The sequence below is a fragment of the Platalea leucorodia genome (assembly GCF_965183815.1).
Source record: "Platalea leucorodia genome assembly, chromosome: 3".
Classification (NCBI taxonomy): Eukaryota; Metazoa; Chordata; class Aves; order Pelecaniformes; family Threskiornithidae; genus Platalea; species Platalea leucorodia.
Window position 1 is genome coordinate 99,620,856 of NC_138825.1, and position 13,833 is coordinate 99,634,688.

A 13,833-nucleotide genomic window follows, 5' to 3' on the forward strand; every position below is an offset into this window, starting at 1 on the left:
GTTTCCACATTTCAAATAAGAAAGGTATCATTTGTAATTTGAAAGACAGCTGCCTCAGGTATTCTTCTCACAAAATTATAAAATGCATAGATATCAAGTCAGAAAATCCTGTGTATGTTGCAGGCTTTGCAGATAAGCAAAAAGAGAGCAGAACAGTGAAAAAATAAGTGGATGCTCTCCTTAAAAATAAAAAGACAAAACCTGTTCTTGAATTTTTGTCTAAAATCATATATACTTGTCCAATTATGACACAAGAAAAGTGCAACTGTCTTTTCTGTGTGGATTTATGGGGTGAAATCCTGGCTTTGTCGATGTTAGTTGAATTTTAGTCATTAGCTTGTGTAGGGCAAATTTTCCAACCATTGCTTAGTACTTTGTCTCCACCCATCTTTTCATGGAGGGAGAAGTTTGGAGGCTTACTAGAAAGACATTGAAATTGAAATTTGAGAAAGAAATTGAATTATCCAAAGAAAATCATTCTAATTTTCAGTGTTCTCATTTTAAAGGTAAATGTCTGGTTTCTATTGGGTCTTCTGCTCAGCACATCTATAGCACTTTTCTCTTACTGCTCAGGCAATTAATTACATCTCCAAACACCCCAGGGAGGTAGGTATTCCTGTCTCATTCTACCAGTGAGGAAACCATACCACAAAACATTAAACAATTATCCAAGGTCACTGAGCAAACAAGGAGTAGAGCTAGTAATCACAATTCCTGAATTCCACTTATGCTCCATCTCTAGTGCGGTGTGCTCTGTCCAAATATATGCAGTATAATGACCTTGTAAAGAAGGTAGAGATTTTTTTCCTCATAGGAAAGTAAACTATTGTATTCTGAATTAAAAGCAGCTTCTGTGTTTCTAATAGCACTGAAAGCTAAATGGCAAATCAAATTAAACCATTATCTTAATTGCTGCTATATACATCTTAACTATCTAAACAGAATAGCTCTTTTTATCTCTTCCTGGCCACCTGTCCCAAAATAATTGACCAGAGATGAATAAAATTGTGCCCAAAAATTGTGGGCAATATTCAGATGTTAAATAAGTTACCAGGAAGAAGAAGTGATCAGGTCTTTATTATTACAGGGAATAAGCAATGAATATAAATGTAAAATTATTAGGAAATAACATATTCATATGCAAACCACATGCTGCTAATGTGTATTTTTTTATTTTAAAGTATCTGTTAATATGATCTGCTTTTTAGTTACTTGTATTGTTGCCCTTTTTGCATTTCTGAGAGTTTTATTCAATGCTGGAAAATTCCATGACAAGGTTGCAGAATGCTGAATGAAGAGTAGAAAAAAAGTGCTTTGAATATGTGCTTTTCTTGAATCTTGTACTAGAAGACATTTAAGCATCTGACAAGCACCACTGCTTGGGGGAATTTTGGGATAGATGGATCACTATGAATTTTTCTGTGCTTTCAATACTACATAGGTAAAATAGTAAGACAGAAACAACTTAATATGTATTTCTCTCCGTTATAAATTATACCATTTAGTGACCCCACATTCCAAGGGATTTCACAGGTTAAAAATACTATGACCTTTTTTTCATTCTGACTCTCTAGTAAGAAACAAATCTAACTTAAAATCTATATTTAAACTGTAGATCAGAGCTACTGAGTCTGCTAGCAATTGATCAAACAATAATCTTTAAAGATAGTCTCAGCTAATATATCAATAATGTCTCTAATAGATACTGAAAGTATTTATATAACTCAACAAACACAGCAACTAAGAGTCAATCTGAATTGTAAAAAGGAGTGCAAAAATACTACCATATAATTTCAATAAATCGTACACCAAGGGTGCTGATTGCCTGTGATGATAACAATTAATTTATGTATCCTAAAGGTGAGCTTCAAATATCGATTCACAGGGAGCATACAGAAAATTGAAAGAAGTATCCAATGTAATTAAAAGGGCTGTGCCCATAATTTCACATTTCTTATCAAAGTAGCCACCAAGAAATATGCTACAACACTTGTTACCACACCCAAAGCAATCCTCATGCCTAAGCACACTCAGATTCCTCAACTATAAACTGTCTTACGTTTCCATCATGCTGCCATAACTTATACTTTTAGTTTCTGAAAGCAAAGCATACCATATTTCTTCTTAGCTAGGAATGGCAACATCTGAGAGATGTTGCAAGCTGGCAATAGCACCAAATTCCTGGAAAAACTGAACCCTTGGCCCTCAGTTATTAAGCTGCCTGTGTGGATTTCTTTTCAATCGCAGTCTTTGACACCTGATAGCACTGGAGACAGTCAGAAGTGAGAAAGACAGGGAGTGAGAGGAGCCCACTAGAGCAGAAGGACTGGACGGCAAGCTGGACATCACTGAGGGAGTGGGGAGGTTGGACTCCACAGGGTTTCTTTGCACGGGAGTTGGAACGAGGAAAATGAATCAGCGTTAAAACATGATGACCACATGTTGCACATCCCTTCAGCTCTTGGGCATGCTGATTCACAGACTCGCTAGCAATTGTCCCAATTACCTTTCTCTCTCCAAGGCTACAGATCTTACCTGCTCTTCACCTGAAATCCCTCCCAGTTTGCACTTCATTAGCATGTCACTTTATTAAGATAAAATATGTCCAAGCTCTCTTTCTTTTCCATTTTGGCACAGTCTCTCAGAGAAAGACCAGACTCCACTGTTCTCATATGTTCTGAAATACAATGAAACTCAGCCTGGGAATTAAAAAAGCTGAAGGGTCTTTCAACTCTTCTGCTACCCAATGAGATACCCAAATCTCTGTGTGACTACTGAGGTAGTCTATATGGCTTCAGTCCTTTAGGACTATTCTGGAAGATAGAGCTTTCCATTCTCAGGAGCCCCCCTTGATGCTGAAAGAAAAAAGGTTACCTTGGAGTACTGGAACTGAGATATGAAAGAGCAACTTTGCACATCAAGGAACCTTTAATTACTAGCATTCAGATATATTGTTCTTCATTAAAAATCCCTGTAGGAAAAAACACTAATAATCTCATTTCTTTTTTGGTGTGGCTGCATCTTGAAATTTATTGGCATCGTGTGGTTCAGAGAGTCTTTACAGTGTTGCTCTGTATCATCTTGCTTTCTCCACAATAAATATATAATCCTTTACTGCTGTATGAGTGGTAGAGGCCAGTGTTTTCCCAGTTGAAGGCTGTAATCCCAAATTTTCATCTATCCCATCTGTTTTCATCTATGTTTTGGCTATGGATTTACCTGTTAATGCAGTAGGGTCTACCATGCAATATCAACAAGACCTGTTAGCAGTCAACCATCTTCTCATATTTTGATGACAGCATTACCAAATAGATATAAATAGATATAAATAATATATATATAAATATATAAATACATATAAATAAGTTGTGACCATCATCCTTCATTGTTAAAGTTTGAAATCAAGGAAATAAGTCCACCATGTTGCTGGAAAAAAAAGATAATAAGAGACTTATACCACAGAAATGTGCCCAGATGGCCAAGAAGGCCAATAGCATCCTGGCTTGTAATAGAAATAGTGTGGCCAGCAGGACTAGGGAACTGATCATCCCGCTGTATTCGGCACCAGTGAAGCCGCACCTCAAGTGCTGTGTTCAGTTTTGGGCCCCTCACTACAAGAAGGACATTGAGGTGCTGGAGCGTGTCCAAAGAAGGACAACGAAGCTGCTGAAGGGTCTAGAGCAGACGTTTTATGAGGGAAGAAAAGCTCGGAAAGCCAACTATGTTCTGGGCTGCATCAGAAGAGGCATGGCCAGCAGGTCTAGAGAGGTGATTCTGCCCCTCTACTCTGCCCTCGTGAGACTCCCCCTAGAGTACTGCATCCAGCTCTGGAGCCCTCAACATAAGAAAGATGTGGACCTTTTAGAACGGGTCCAGAGGAGGGCCACTATGATGATCAGAGGTCTGGAGCACGTCTGCTGTGAAGACAGGCTGAGCGAGTTGGGGTTGTTCAGCCTGGAGAAGAGAAGGTTTCGGGGAGACCTTACAGTGGCCTTCCAATACTTAAAGGGGGCTTATATAAAAGAAGGTGAGAGACTCTTTATAAGGGCAGATAGCGATAGGACAAGAGGGAACAACTTCAAACTGAAAGAGGCGATATTTAGGTTAGATGTTAGGAAAAAATTCTTTATTTAGAGGGTGGTGAGGCACTGGAACAGGTTGCCCAGAGAGGTTGTGGACGCCCCGTCCCTGGCAGTGTTCAAGGCCAGGTTGGTCAGGGCCCTGAACAACCTGGTCTAGGGGGTGGCGTCCCTGCTGGAGTTAGATGATCTTTAAGGTCCCTTCCAGCCCAAGCCATTCTATGATGCTATGAACTGGGGTTGTTTATTCTGGAGAAAAAGAGGCTGAGGGGAGACCTTACTGCTCTCTACAACTATCTGAAAGGAGGTTGTAGCGAGGTGGGGGTTAGTCTCTTCTCCCAAGTAACAAGGGATAGGACGAGAGGAAACGGCCTCAAGCTGCACCAGGGGAAGTTTAGGTTGGTTATTAGAAAAAACTTCTTCACCGAAAGGGCAGTCAGGCACTGGACCAGACTGCCCAGGGAAGTGGTTGAGTCTCCATCCTTGGAGGTATTTAAAAGACGTGTATATGTGGTGCTTAGAGACATGGTTTAGTGGTGGACTTGGCAGTGCTAGGTTAATGGTTGGACTTGAAGATCTTAAAGGTCTTTTCCAACCTAAACGATTCTATAATTCAATGATTCTATAAATTACGTTTCTGTTCTTGTTCTGTATCAGAAGCTGGTACAGCCACAGCAGCAATTTACTTTAAGAACACTGTTAGTCAAGGAAAAACAGCTTCTTCCAATGGGTAATATAAAGTCATTTTTTACTATATGAGTACTGCCAGAAAGACTGTACATTTCACTTTTATATGAAGGTGTTTCAGTCTGGAGGTGGGGGAGGGGACTTGAAGGTAACAAGAAATTGGTTTGTCTTTGTGTTGTACATTTAGTGAGTATTTTTAGTACTTTAGTCGTTTTCATTTATATAAATAAAGCTTCTCTTTTTTTATCTAAATCTTACTTCTCCCCAAGGCCTCTCTGCAAATGCAGTGACACTTCAGCAAAGGGTAATTGAAGCTGCAGCACATTTACAGCAAAATGCCATTTTTAAAGGGTGTAATGAAACATACTGCAGAGGCAGGATTTTTAAATTCACTATAAGGAAACTGATTCCCTGTAGGAATGAGAGACCTGAGAATTTAGGACTATATCATATTGGCTGCCACTTCTTCAGCCCTCTAGGCAATAGCTTTCCACAGTAAACTTTGGTTTCGTGTGACCATAAAACCCCTGATATTCAACAAGAGAACATCCTGAGCAGCTCAAAGAAAAAGAAAATAAATGGAATGCACCAAAAAAATCACAATAGGAATGTTTCTTGTTCCATAGCAAGATCAGCTGCTACCAAATCTGCTCCAGAGATGTCCACTCCTAATACATGCTAGCCTGAGCCCCACTTTAGCTCTGCAGCTGGTATTCCCCCTCCCCAAGCTTTCCCCTCACACCCTAAGGCAATGAGATAATGAAATGTAGTTGCAGAGAAGACATCTTGTGGAGAAGAAATAGCTTTCAGAATTTTAACAGGCTTTTTATGTTTTATATTTTCATTTTTAAGTTTTCATAAAGCATTATTTTTTTACAAAAGCAATCTTTGATACCTGTTTTAACTGTTCAGTATTTTAGTCTAGAGTCAGCTAATTATTTTCTTACTGGCCACAAAAGTCAGCAGTGATTAGCAAAAACAAGATACCAGCAATAAAATCATGCCTATTAAAAAACAACAGGCTCATTAACTAAAATGCTTCAGTTCAGTCAAACTTTTTTTCTGTTAACTCTGCTTGCTCCTGGAGTCTTTGGAATATAGGTCATTTTTTGCAGTTGTAGATCTGTAGCGACATTATGTACTCCAATTAGTCAGGTAAAAAAATGACAGGTATTCTGATTTTCTAAGGGGGCTATTGTGGTTTTTTCCTACTAAATAAAAGTGCCTATATGATGAATTTCATTTATTCAGTGAGAATTTTTAAAGTCTTAGAAGTCTTTAAATGTTATAAAAAAAGTAAAAATAGGCAGCAGCAACTTTTAAACCTCAAAGGTGAATGTCCAGAAGGAATAATTTTTTCTTAACATCAACAATGTTTTTTTTCCTTTTTAAAACGAAGTGTGGACAAGAAGGGCATTAGATATCTAATACTTCATTTACACCAGAAGAATAATCAGTACATTACTAATGGTTGACTATCTTAAACCAAAACTGGAAATAAATCTGCATCACAAAACTTTAAACACTCTTTGACAGCTCTGATGTGGTTGGAGGGGAAAATTCACCCCTTGGTTTTGGGAAATATAGTTGATTTCAGTGAAGGAATATCTGAGATGAGGAAGTTAGTGGGCCAGTAACACCTGTACCCAGAGGAGCAGATGAAAGTCATCAGAAGATAATAGGTAGAAGGAAATAGGCATCCTCTCCAACCTGCATTTGGACCTATTCACAATTCAACATGATGCCAACATGCAATAATATTGTGTGTGCCTACACTGCTGGTCGGGCCATAGGCCTGGATATGGTCTATGATCTAATGGCCCAACTAACCATTCACACTCAAATTTCGCTTTAATAAATAATCTGACCCCAAGCAACCTATACATGGTATAAAACATGCTTTGCCCTGTGATAATTTGGGGGGAAAAAATCATGCTTGATCATTGGTAATATCTCCAGTCACTAGTGTCTCCCGTGGTGACTGAGAAAGTAAAGCGTTTGCTGGAGTTTATGTTATTCCATAAGCTCTCAGGTTGTGGTTACTGCTTCTCAACTAAAACATGGTGTCTGACCCTGAGTACTGTTTCAAGTCAATGTCGTTTACTTTGCATTAAAAAATAGGCTATTTGCACTAGTGCAGTCACTGACTGTGTTTCAACTGAAAAGATGTTTTGTGAATCCACCTCTTGACTATAACCAAAGCTGTGAGTGCTCTCTTAGTTTCAGTGCAAGGTGAAACATTAATTTACCTGCAGTGTTGTTTTAAACTAACCCATTTTTCTTTGCCCTTAAAGGCAGGGCACACAAAATGTTACCACCTTTCCATTCACGGTGTAGGTTCTTTAACTATGAAGCTCCCCAACTATTCCGCAAGAGCTTCTCTATACTAAATATCAGTATCTTTGTACTTTTCCACCCATGCAACATTTAAAGAGAGTTTAGTTTCCCTCCCATGGCCAGGAGACCTCATTCTCCTTTACCCAGGAGGACTTCCTGGCCTGCCAGAGAAAGAAGTTGTGACTTCGGTTTCCCATGTGGGTGGCCAGTATGTGGTGCTATCCATGTTGGGTAAGATTTCGATTTCGCAATTGGGTAAGATTTCAATATTTGCAAATAGGATGGGTTTTTAAACTTATTCACTCACATACTTCCTGTGTTAGGGCCAAAATTGTGGTATGACTGACAGTGAAATGTATTATAAAGGTTTTGGAAATAGTAAACCGAAAATGTAATATCAGCACACCATTCCATACATGTAGCTAATATGTCACTATATTGCTCAAAAATTTATTTGGAACTTGGACTTTAACACATGCATATAAAAAGAAAAATCCAAACAACTTTTTCTGTGCCTGTACTATGCAACAATATCACTATCATGTCTTTGGAATTCTATATTGTTATCAATAGACACATTAATCAAGATGCAGAAGAGAAACAAAGGCCTCTGTATGTATTAGTTTCACTGGGGAGTCTTGTCATTTTAAGCTCATCATAACCAAATCATATGAATAAAATATTTAAAGAGAAACTAGTGAAGGTTGAACTTTAGTAAGTTATCAATAGCAACCGAGCCCAAAGCAATCAAAACATGGACCTTTTACTGAATTCTTGTTCTGCTCTAGAAGGTATATTTATGAAGTCTTTGCTTGAGAGGAAAATGTTGCTATCACTCTAAGAACTTGCTTTAATAAAAGAAAATCTTTGACATATCTTAATGGAGATGAAAATTTTTTCAGTTCCTTTTTATATTTAAGACCATCATTCCATTAATCAAGTAGCTGACTAAATTTAAGGCAATGTAGTTAGCCTTCATTGAAATGCATGAATAATACAATTTTGATTTTTAATATTTTCATGTACTAGCCTATGTATTTTATTTTGCATAGAAAGTCCTATTCTCTTGTTTAGGTCATTCTGGTAAAAAATTGAACAAAATTCTTCAATGCTTTGAATCAATTGCAACAGACACACTACTTTCAAAAAGTTAGGAATCCATCACTGCTTTCTGGCAGTGACTTGACACTTGAAAGCCCAGTCTCTCCTTCCAGTAGTGGGAATGGAATACAGGAAAAAAAAAGAAAAATTAGCTGAGGTTGGATTCACTCTACAGGTACATCAGGAATCAGATCGAACTCAAGAACATCTCTGCTTGGCTTATTAGAAAATAAATGAGAAAGTTGCATGTAACATGAAAAATGTAGTAAAAAGATGTTCTTCTTGGCTATGAGCAACAAATATTTTTGCCCCTGTTCACCATAGCTAATATGTCCCACTTCGGCTCACAGCTTATCCCCTTATACCTGGGAGTTCAGCAAGTTTCACATTTATATTCCATATCTGATCTGAATCTGAATTCTCTCAGTGCCAGGAGGCACACAAGGCGCGAACATCGTTCTTCCACTTCGATCGGTCTGCTGCTGCGTGCTCTGGAGTCAAGGGCCACAGCGCAGTCTTCCGTCGGTTTCCCCCTCAGGACACAACCGATCCAGCTCCATCTCCTCCTCCTCACTTCGTTACCGATTTTCTCCATCTCCGCCATTTCTGATGCTCGTCGTTTCTGCAACTTTTTTTTTTTTTTTTTTTTTTTCCGGGAGGAGGTAGTTGGCCTCCTGCCCAACCCCCATGACTTGGAGGGCCAGTGGTTTTTCTGTCAGGGTGGCCTTCCCTTAGGCTGCGTTGGTTCGCGGCACCTTCTTCAATTTTATCCGGTGCACCCTCCAGAGCGGGATCCCCTATCCACCACCCAGGGGACGCGCCTTCTAGCCGTGCAGCCCCAGCCGAAGGATATTCCATATAGATGAATTTTATTGACCATGCTGAGTCAGGAGTACTCATTTCTATACTTGGTGGTCGAGTGGGGTAGCAAGAGTCTAAAACAAGACCTGAGCAAGGAAAATATGTTCTGAAATGTTAATTTCTTCAACAGGCACTTCAAAAATTTTGTATGGATCAAGGCAGAAAAATTATGTACGTCTCAAAAAATAAATACAACTGGATTTTTAAATTTATGGGGCAAGGATGTAAAATGTTTCGTATCTTCAGCAGTAGTTCAAGACTGGATAGTTCAGCTTATTACTGTGTTACCTATTTATAAATGAAATAAAATAGCCCCACTTTAGACTTAGGAAAAAGGATCTATTTTAATATACCAATCAATTAGTTTTGTTTTGATAGCAACAGCAAGTATACTGTTTCATCGTCAATTTGAGTCTTTCTTTCCCTTTCCTACTGGCTTCAAGTTACCTTCCAATCTTTTGAACTCCACTCCTTTCAATCTCTTTTTTTTATGTACCTTAAAAGGTGCTCTTTTTTTCCCTAGCATCAGAAGGCTTGCCCCTTACTTTCATATTTTACAAACATTAATATTCTACACATACCTGTAATACAAACATGCTGATCACCAATAAAATAAAACAATATGGAAAATAACTATTTGCTGCACTGATTTTTTAATAGCTTTTATATTTCATTACAAAGACATAGATAGAATATCATATAACTTTGGGGGGGTGTAGAGATTTTAAAACTTCCTTGTGAACATGTGTATGTCAGATGTATTCTATGACTAATGTAACAACAGGGGTAATGTTGCACAATGATGTGATATAAGATGATATACTATGATTTCTGCATTTCCATTTTAATCACTGTGTGTATGATCAGTTGAAGTAAGTGGAAGACAAAACCAGAAATCATTTGTCGATCCACTAGCTGATTTAGGAGAGAGTTCAATTTGAGGGTTCAGCTGCTGGACCACAACTGTAGGTAGCTTCCTGTTTGCTCCTTTGGAAGGCTTAACTTCCAGGAATACCTTGTCTGTGGGGGAAAAACAAAAACAAAACAAAACAAAACAAAACAAAACAAAAAGATTTGTAAAAACTAGACTATCCTTACAGTTTTTAACTTACTCTACTTGAGCATATTTCATTCACACAAATTTGAAAAAGTACTTTAAAGATAATGCAAAGTAAAAACAATTTGGCAAAACTCTTCTGCTTAATGTAGTAACTTGATTTCTACAGATTGTTTTTCTTCCATTATTTTCTTTCTTTTGGTCTCAAATGCAAATAAAAAATCAAATGTATTTCTATTATCTTTTCATGATACAAACTCCTCATCTTATCATACCAACTGCATTAAATGTTATTCACATTGGTGCTTTAACTTCTCTGCTGAAAGTGAAGGAGTAAGGTTTTTTTCTTCCTGAGATAGACAGGTTGCCTGTGTAGAGAAGTAGAAGGCTAGTTTTTTCCGTAAGTTTTTGTGGGAGAATAAAGAAATGGATCATAACACCATCCTCATTTTATTTTTCTAAAGCTTTCAGCCAAAACCCTTGAGAATTTTGACAGCCATTAGCAGTAGCATCACTGTGTTCTTTCAAGTTTAGATATTTACAAAACATGTTTTTCTCTTCTGTTTTTAGCACAAGAAGAATGGGCCACAACCCGTTCCAGCCTAAAGGCACCACCTCCAAGGTCAGCCAGAGGGGGTTACAGGGAACACCCCTATGGTAGATATTGAAGGTCCTCCTCATCTGTGACCTCATCTCAAAGACAATTAATAGCCTGTGGTCTCCACATAAACAGCAACAAGACAAGTAATAGTCCATTTCTTTTCTATCCTAGGGATTACTGCTCATTATTATCCTATGTACTACTTGTATTTCCTATAACATTGGAGTGACATTGGCATTAGTATTATTTTATAACACGGACTTAAAAAAACAGAGACAAAAAACCTTTGGCAAGCATTGTCTATAAACCATTCAAAGATGATGTTCTGTTGGTTGTATTCATTGCTGTGTGTAACTTAAAAAGCATGACACTGTTACAGATCTTGAGTCTCTCTACATACTAGCTAAGGCTGAGTTTTTGTTTAGGGTTGCTGAAAGACTGTAATATGATTCTTTTTTTTCTTTTTTTTTTGAACCAGACAATAATCAAGCTGTAGATAAGATGTTTTAACCTGTCTTTTTTAATATATGTTAGTTTAGACTAAGATGTTCGATATTAAGTTTGTAAATTTAATTTTAAATGCTGTTTTAATGGGGTTGAAAACAAGCAGCTACTGTATGTATGTAGCTAACTGAATTTGTTCAGTGTTTTAACCTGTATTTGTTAAAAAAATCACTTAAAGTTCCATGTGTAAGCTTCTCTAAATAGGAAACCATAATTTTGTCAAATATGTTTGCCATAATTTGTCAATAAAGCTGAAACCTTTTGTAACAAACTAAATTTGGAATTACTTGTTTTCTAGCTTTAAATGCCTGCTTTATTTCTTTTTCAAGAGATGCCTAAAATGTTTTTTTATATAAAAATTACAAAAATGAACCCAAGCCTGTTTTAAGATTTTTTGTGTAAGACTTTAAAAGTTGTATTAATAACTTCTGGTTGTTAAATAATTTAAAAGTTAACAAACTAAACTGTTACATGAATCATGGTTAGTATCCACTAATGTATAACATGTTAATGGAAAAAAATGCTTTAGAACAATAAATGGATTTTAAACTATCCTCTAAGCTTGATCTTGCTAAACACAAACTCTGATTGACTTGTTTGTATTAGCATGTCTCTCGTGAGAATGTAATGGAGTTTAAAGAGGTAAGATTACCACTTACCACTGTTAGACTGTCTAAATGCTAGTTCTTCAACCTTTGAGTTTCCCCGCACATTAAATATCCCATTCAACATGTAAGCATTGCATAGATTCACCTATTTGTTTTCACTCAGAAGAGTGCGTTGACTGCATTTTTCGTAGTATATAACAATTTGTCTTGACAAACAAATCATCAGTGTCACTGCCCAGTTGTTGGTATTCAACTTCAAAAACTTTATTTGTAATTTTCAGTGCTAAATATCACCGCCCTTGAAGGCAGTTTAGAGGGCTGATATTTCTTTTGAGACTATCAGACTTGATGGCTGATGATTATTAAGGAAATATGTCGCAGGACTCAAAGGATGACTAAACGTTAAACAGGTAACACTAATAGTAACTCTGTAATTTTGAGTATGCAACAGTAATGTTAAATATTCTCAGTTATTAAGTTACTGATAGTTAAAAAAGTAAACCTACCAAAAGATAACAAATAGGTATATAGGCTATTAAAACAACTAATTAACATTAACTAGTGACAAAAAATTATTCTACAATATATAACCCTCAAGGTAATAAACAGAACTAAAATTAACAATAATAGTAATGCAACTCTTGCTAACAACAAATATATAACCTAAATTTTGATGAAAAAAAAAAAAAAAAAAAAAAAAAAGAAGACTTGATGGTAGGGATGCCAAAACTGTTAATCCTTTAAATACAGTCTTTTTGTTTACAGTGGCTTTTTGTCAATGTGATTGGTTTACTTTTTTGATGAGAATAAAGTACAGGCCTATTGCTGTTCAGTTTGTGAACAAAATCTCTTGCAGCTGGAGTTGCATGCTAACTCTTTTTGAATAGTTTATGAAACGTATGTTTTGTTGTTTGTAGTGTTAAAGTGAATCTAGTAGGCTACGTGATGGTTACATTGAGTTTATTCTGTCTCACTATTTCAGGGACTCACAGGCACTGGACAGCTAAGCAGCAGATCTGCTGAGAAGTGGTCAGGTAAGCTCTGCCGCATCTCAGGGTTTTTTCCTGTTTCCTGGTTTATCTGTGCATTTGTTTTTACTAACACACAGAAATGTATTCAGCTAGAGTTTTAAAATAAATAATTCTTTCCAGCAATGTTTCTCTGCATAGCAGCATAGTGATTATGGTATAATGGCAATCAAATCATTTGCTTTTATATCATATGATACCCTTCATTTAAAGTAGTTTTGTCATCTAGCTTTTTAATGGTAAATATTAAGATTGTATACTTTATAACTGCTCCTGCTAAAAACTGGTGTTTATTAAAAGCATGCCTACATTTTGGAAAGAAACTAGTTACATACCATAAAAAAATAAAATACTGGATTACCTTGGCTTCTCAAAATATTTATGATTTCTTCCTATGACAAAAGTATCTATAAAGAGACAGGAAGTTTGTTATTTATTCTTTTGCTGGGTAGGTTTTACTTTTTTGTGCTTTAGATTGGCAGAGACATTAATGGTGTTACCATGCGATGACATGGATCAAGGCATAACTTTCTATATTTCTCTGTTAAATACATTTAAACATAAAGGTGTATCTTGGATAACCTTCTTATATAGACTTCAGATTATATATGAGATTTTTGACTGAAGACAAATGTCATTGCTGGAAACATAAACAAAAAAAATTCAGCTCAGATACAACTTCACCTACTCAGAAGTGTCAACCTAATCACAATACAAAAAGTACAAATTCTCTTCCTGTCTCATGATTGTTAAACTAGATAAGAGTTAATAAACAAAATTGATGAAGTTGCGCACCAAATACACAATCCCAGACACATTTATTACTCTGGCATCTTTTCATATCATTGTGGTCTGGCTGATTTAACGTTTTCCAGCTATTGGTGTATTCAACGGTTACTTACAAACCACAAGTTGTGTTGTATAACAAGATATAAAGGGCTTAATTTTCCTCTCCAAAGGGTTGCTTCAA

The 13,833-nt window shown here is 36.7% G+C and overlaps 1 protein-coding gene across 1 annotated transcript in view; it reads left to right on the forward strand.

The window, feature by feature from the left end:
• The window catches only part of KHDRBS2 (KH RNA binding domain containing, signal transduction associated 2), a gene marked incomplete at both ends in the record, with an annotated part of 376,341 nt that extends 365,551 nt beyond the window's left edge, over positions 1-10,790 (forward strand). The window contains one exon of the mRNA XM_082305658.1: positions 10,693-10,790. Within this exon, the coding sequence (XP_082161784.1) occupies positions 10,693-10,790 (98 nt within the window). The remainder of the gene's footprint in view (positions 1-10,692) is intronic.
• Between the last annotated feature and the right edge of the window lie 3,043 nt (positions 10,791-13,833).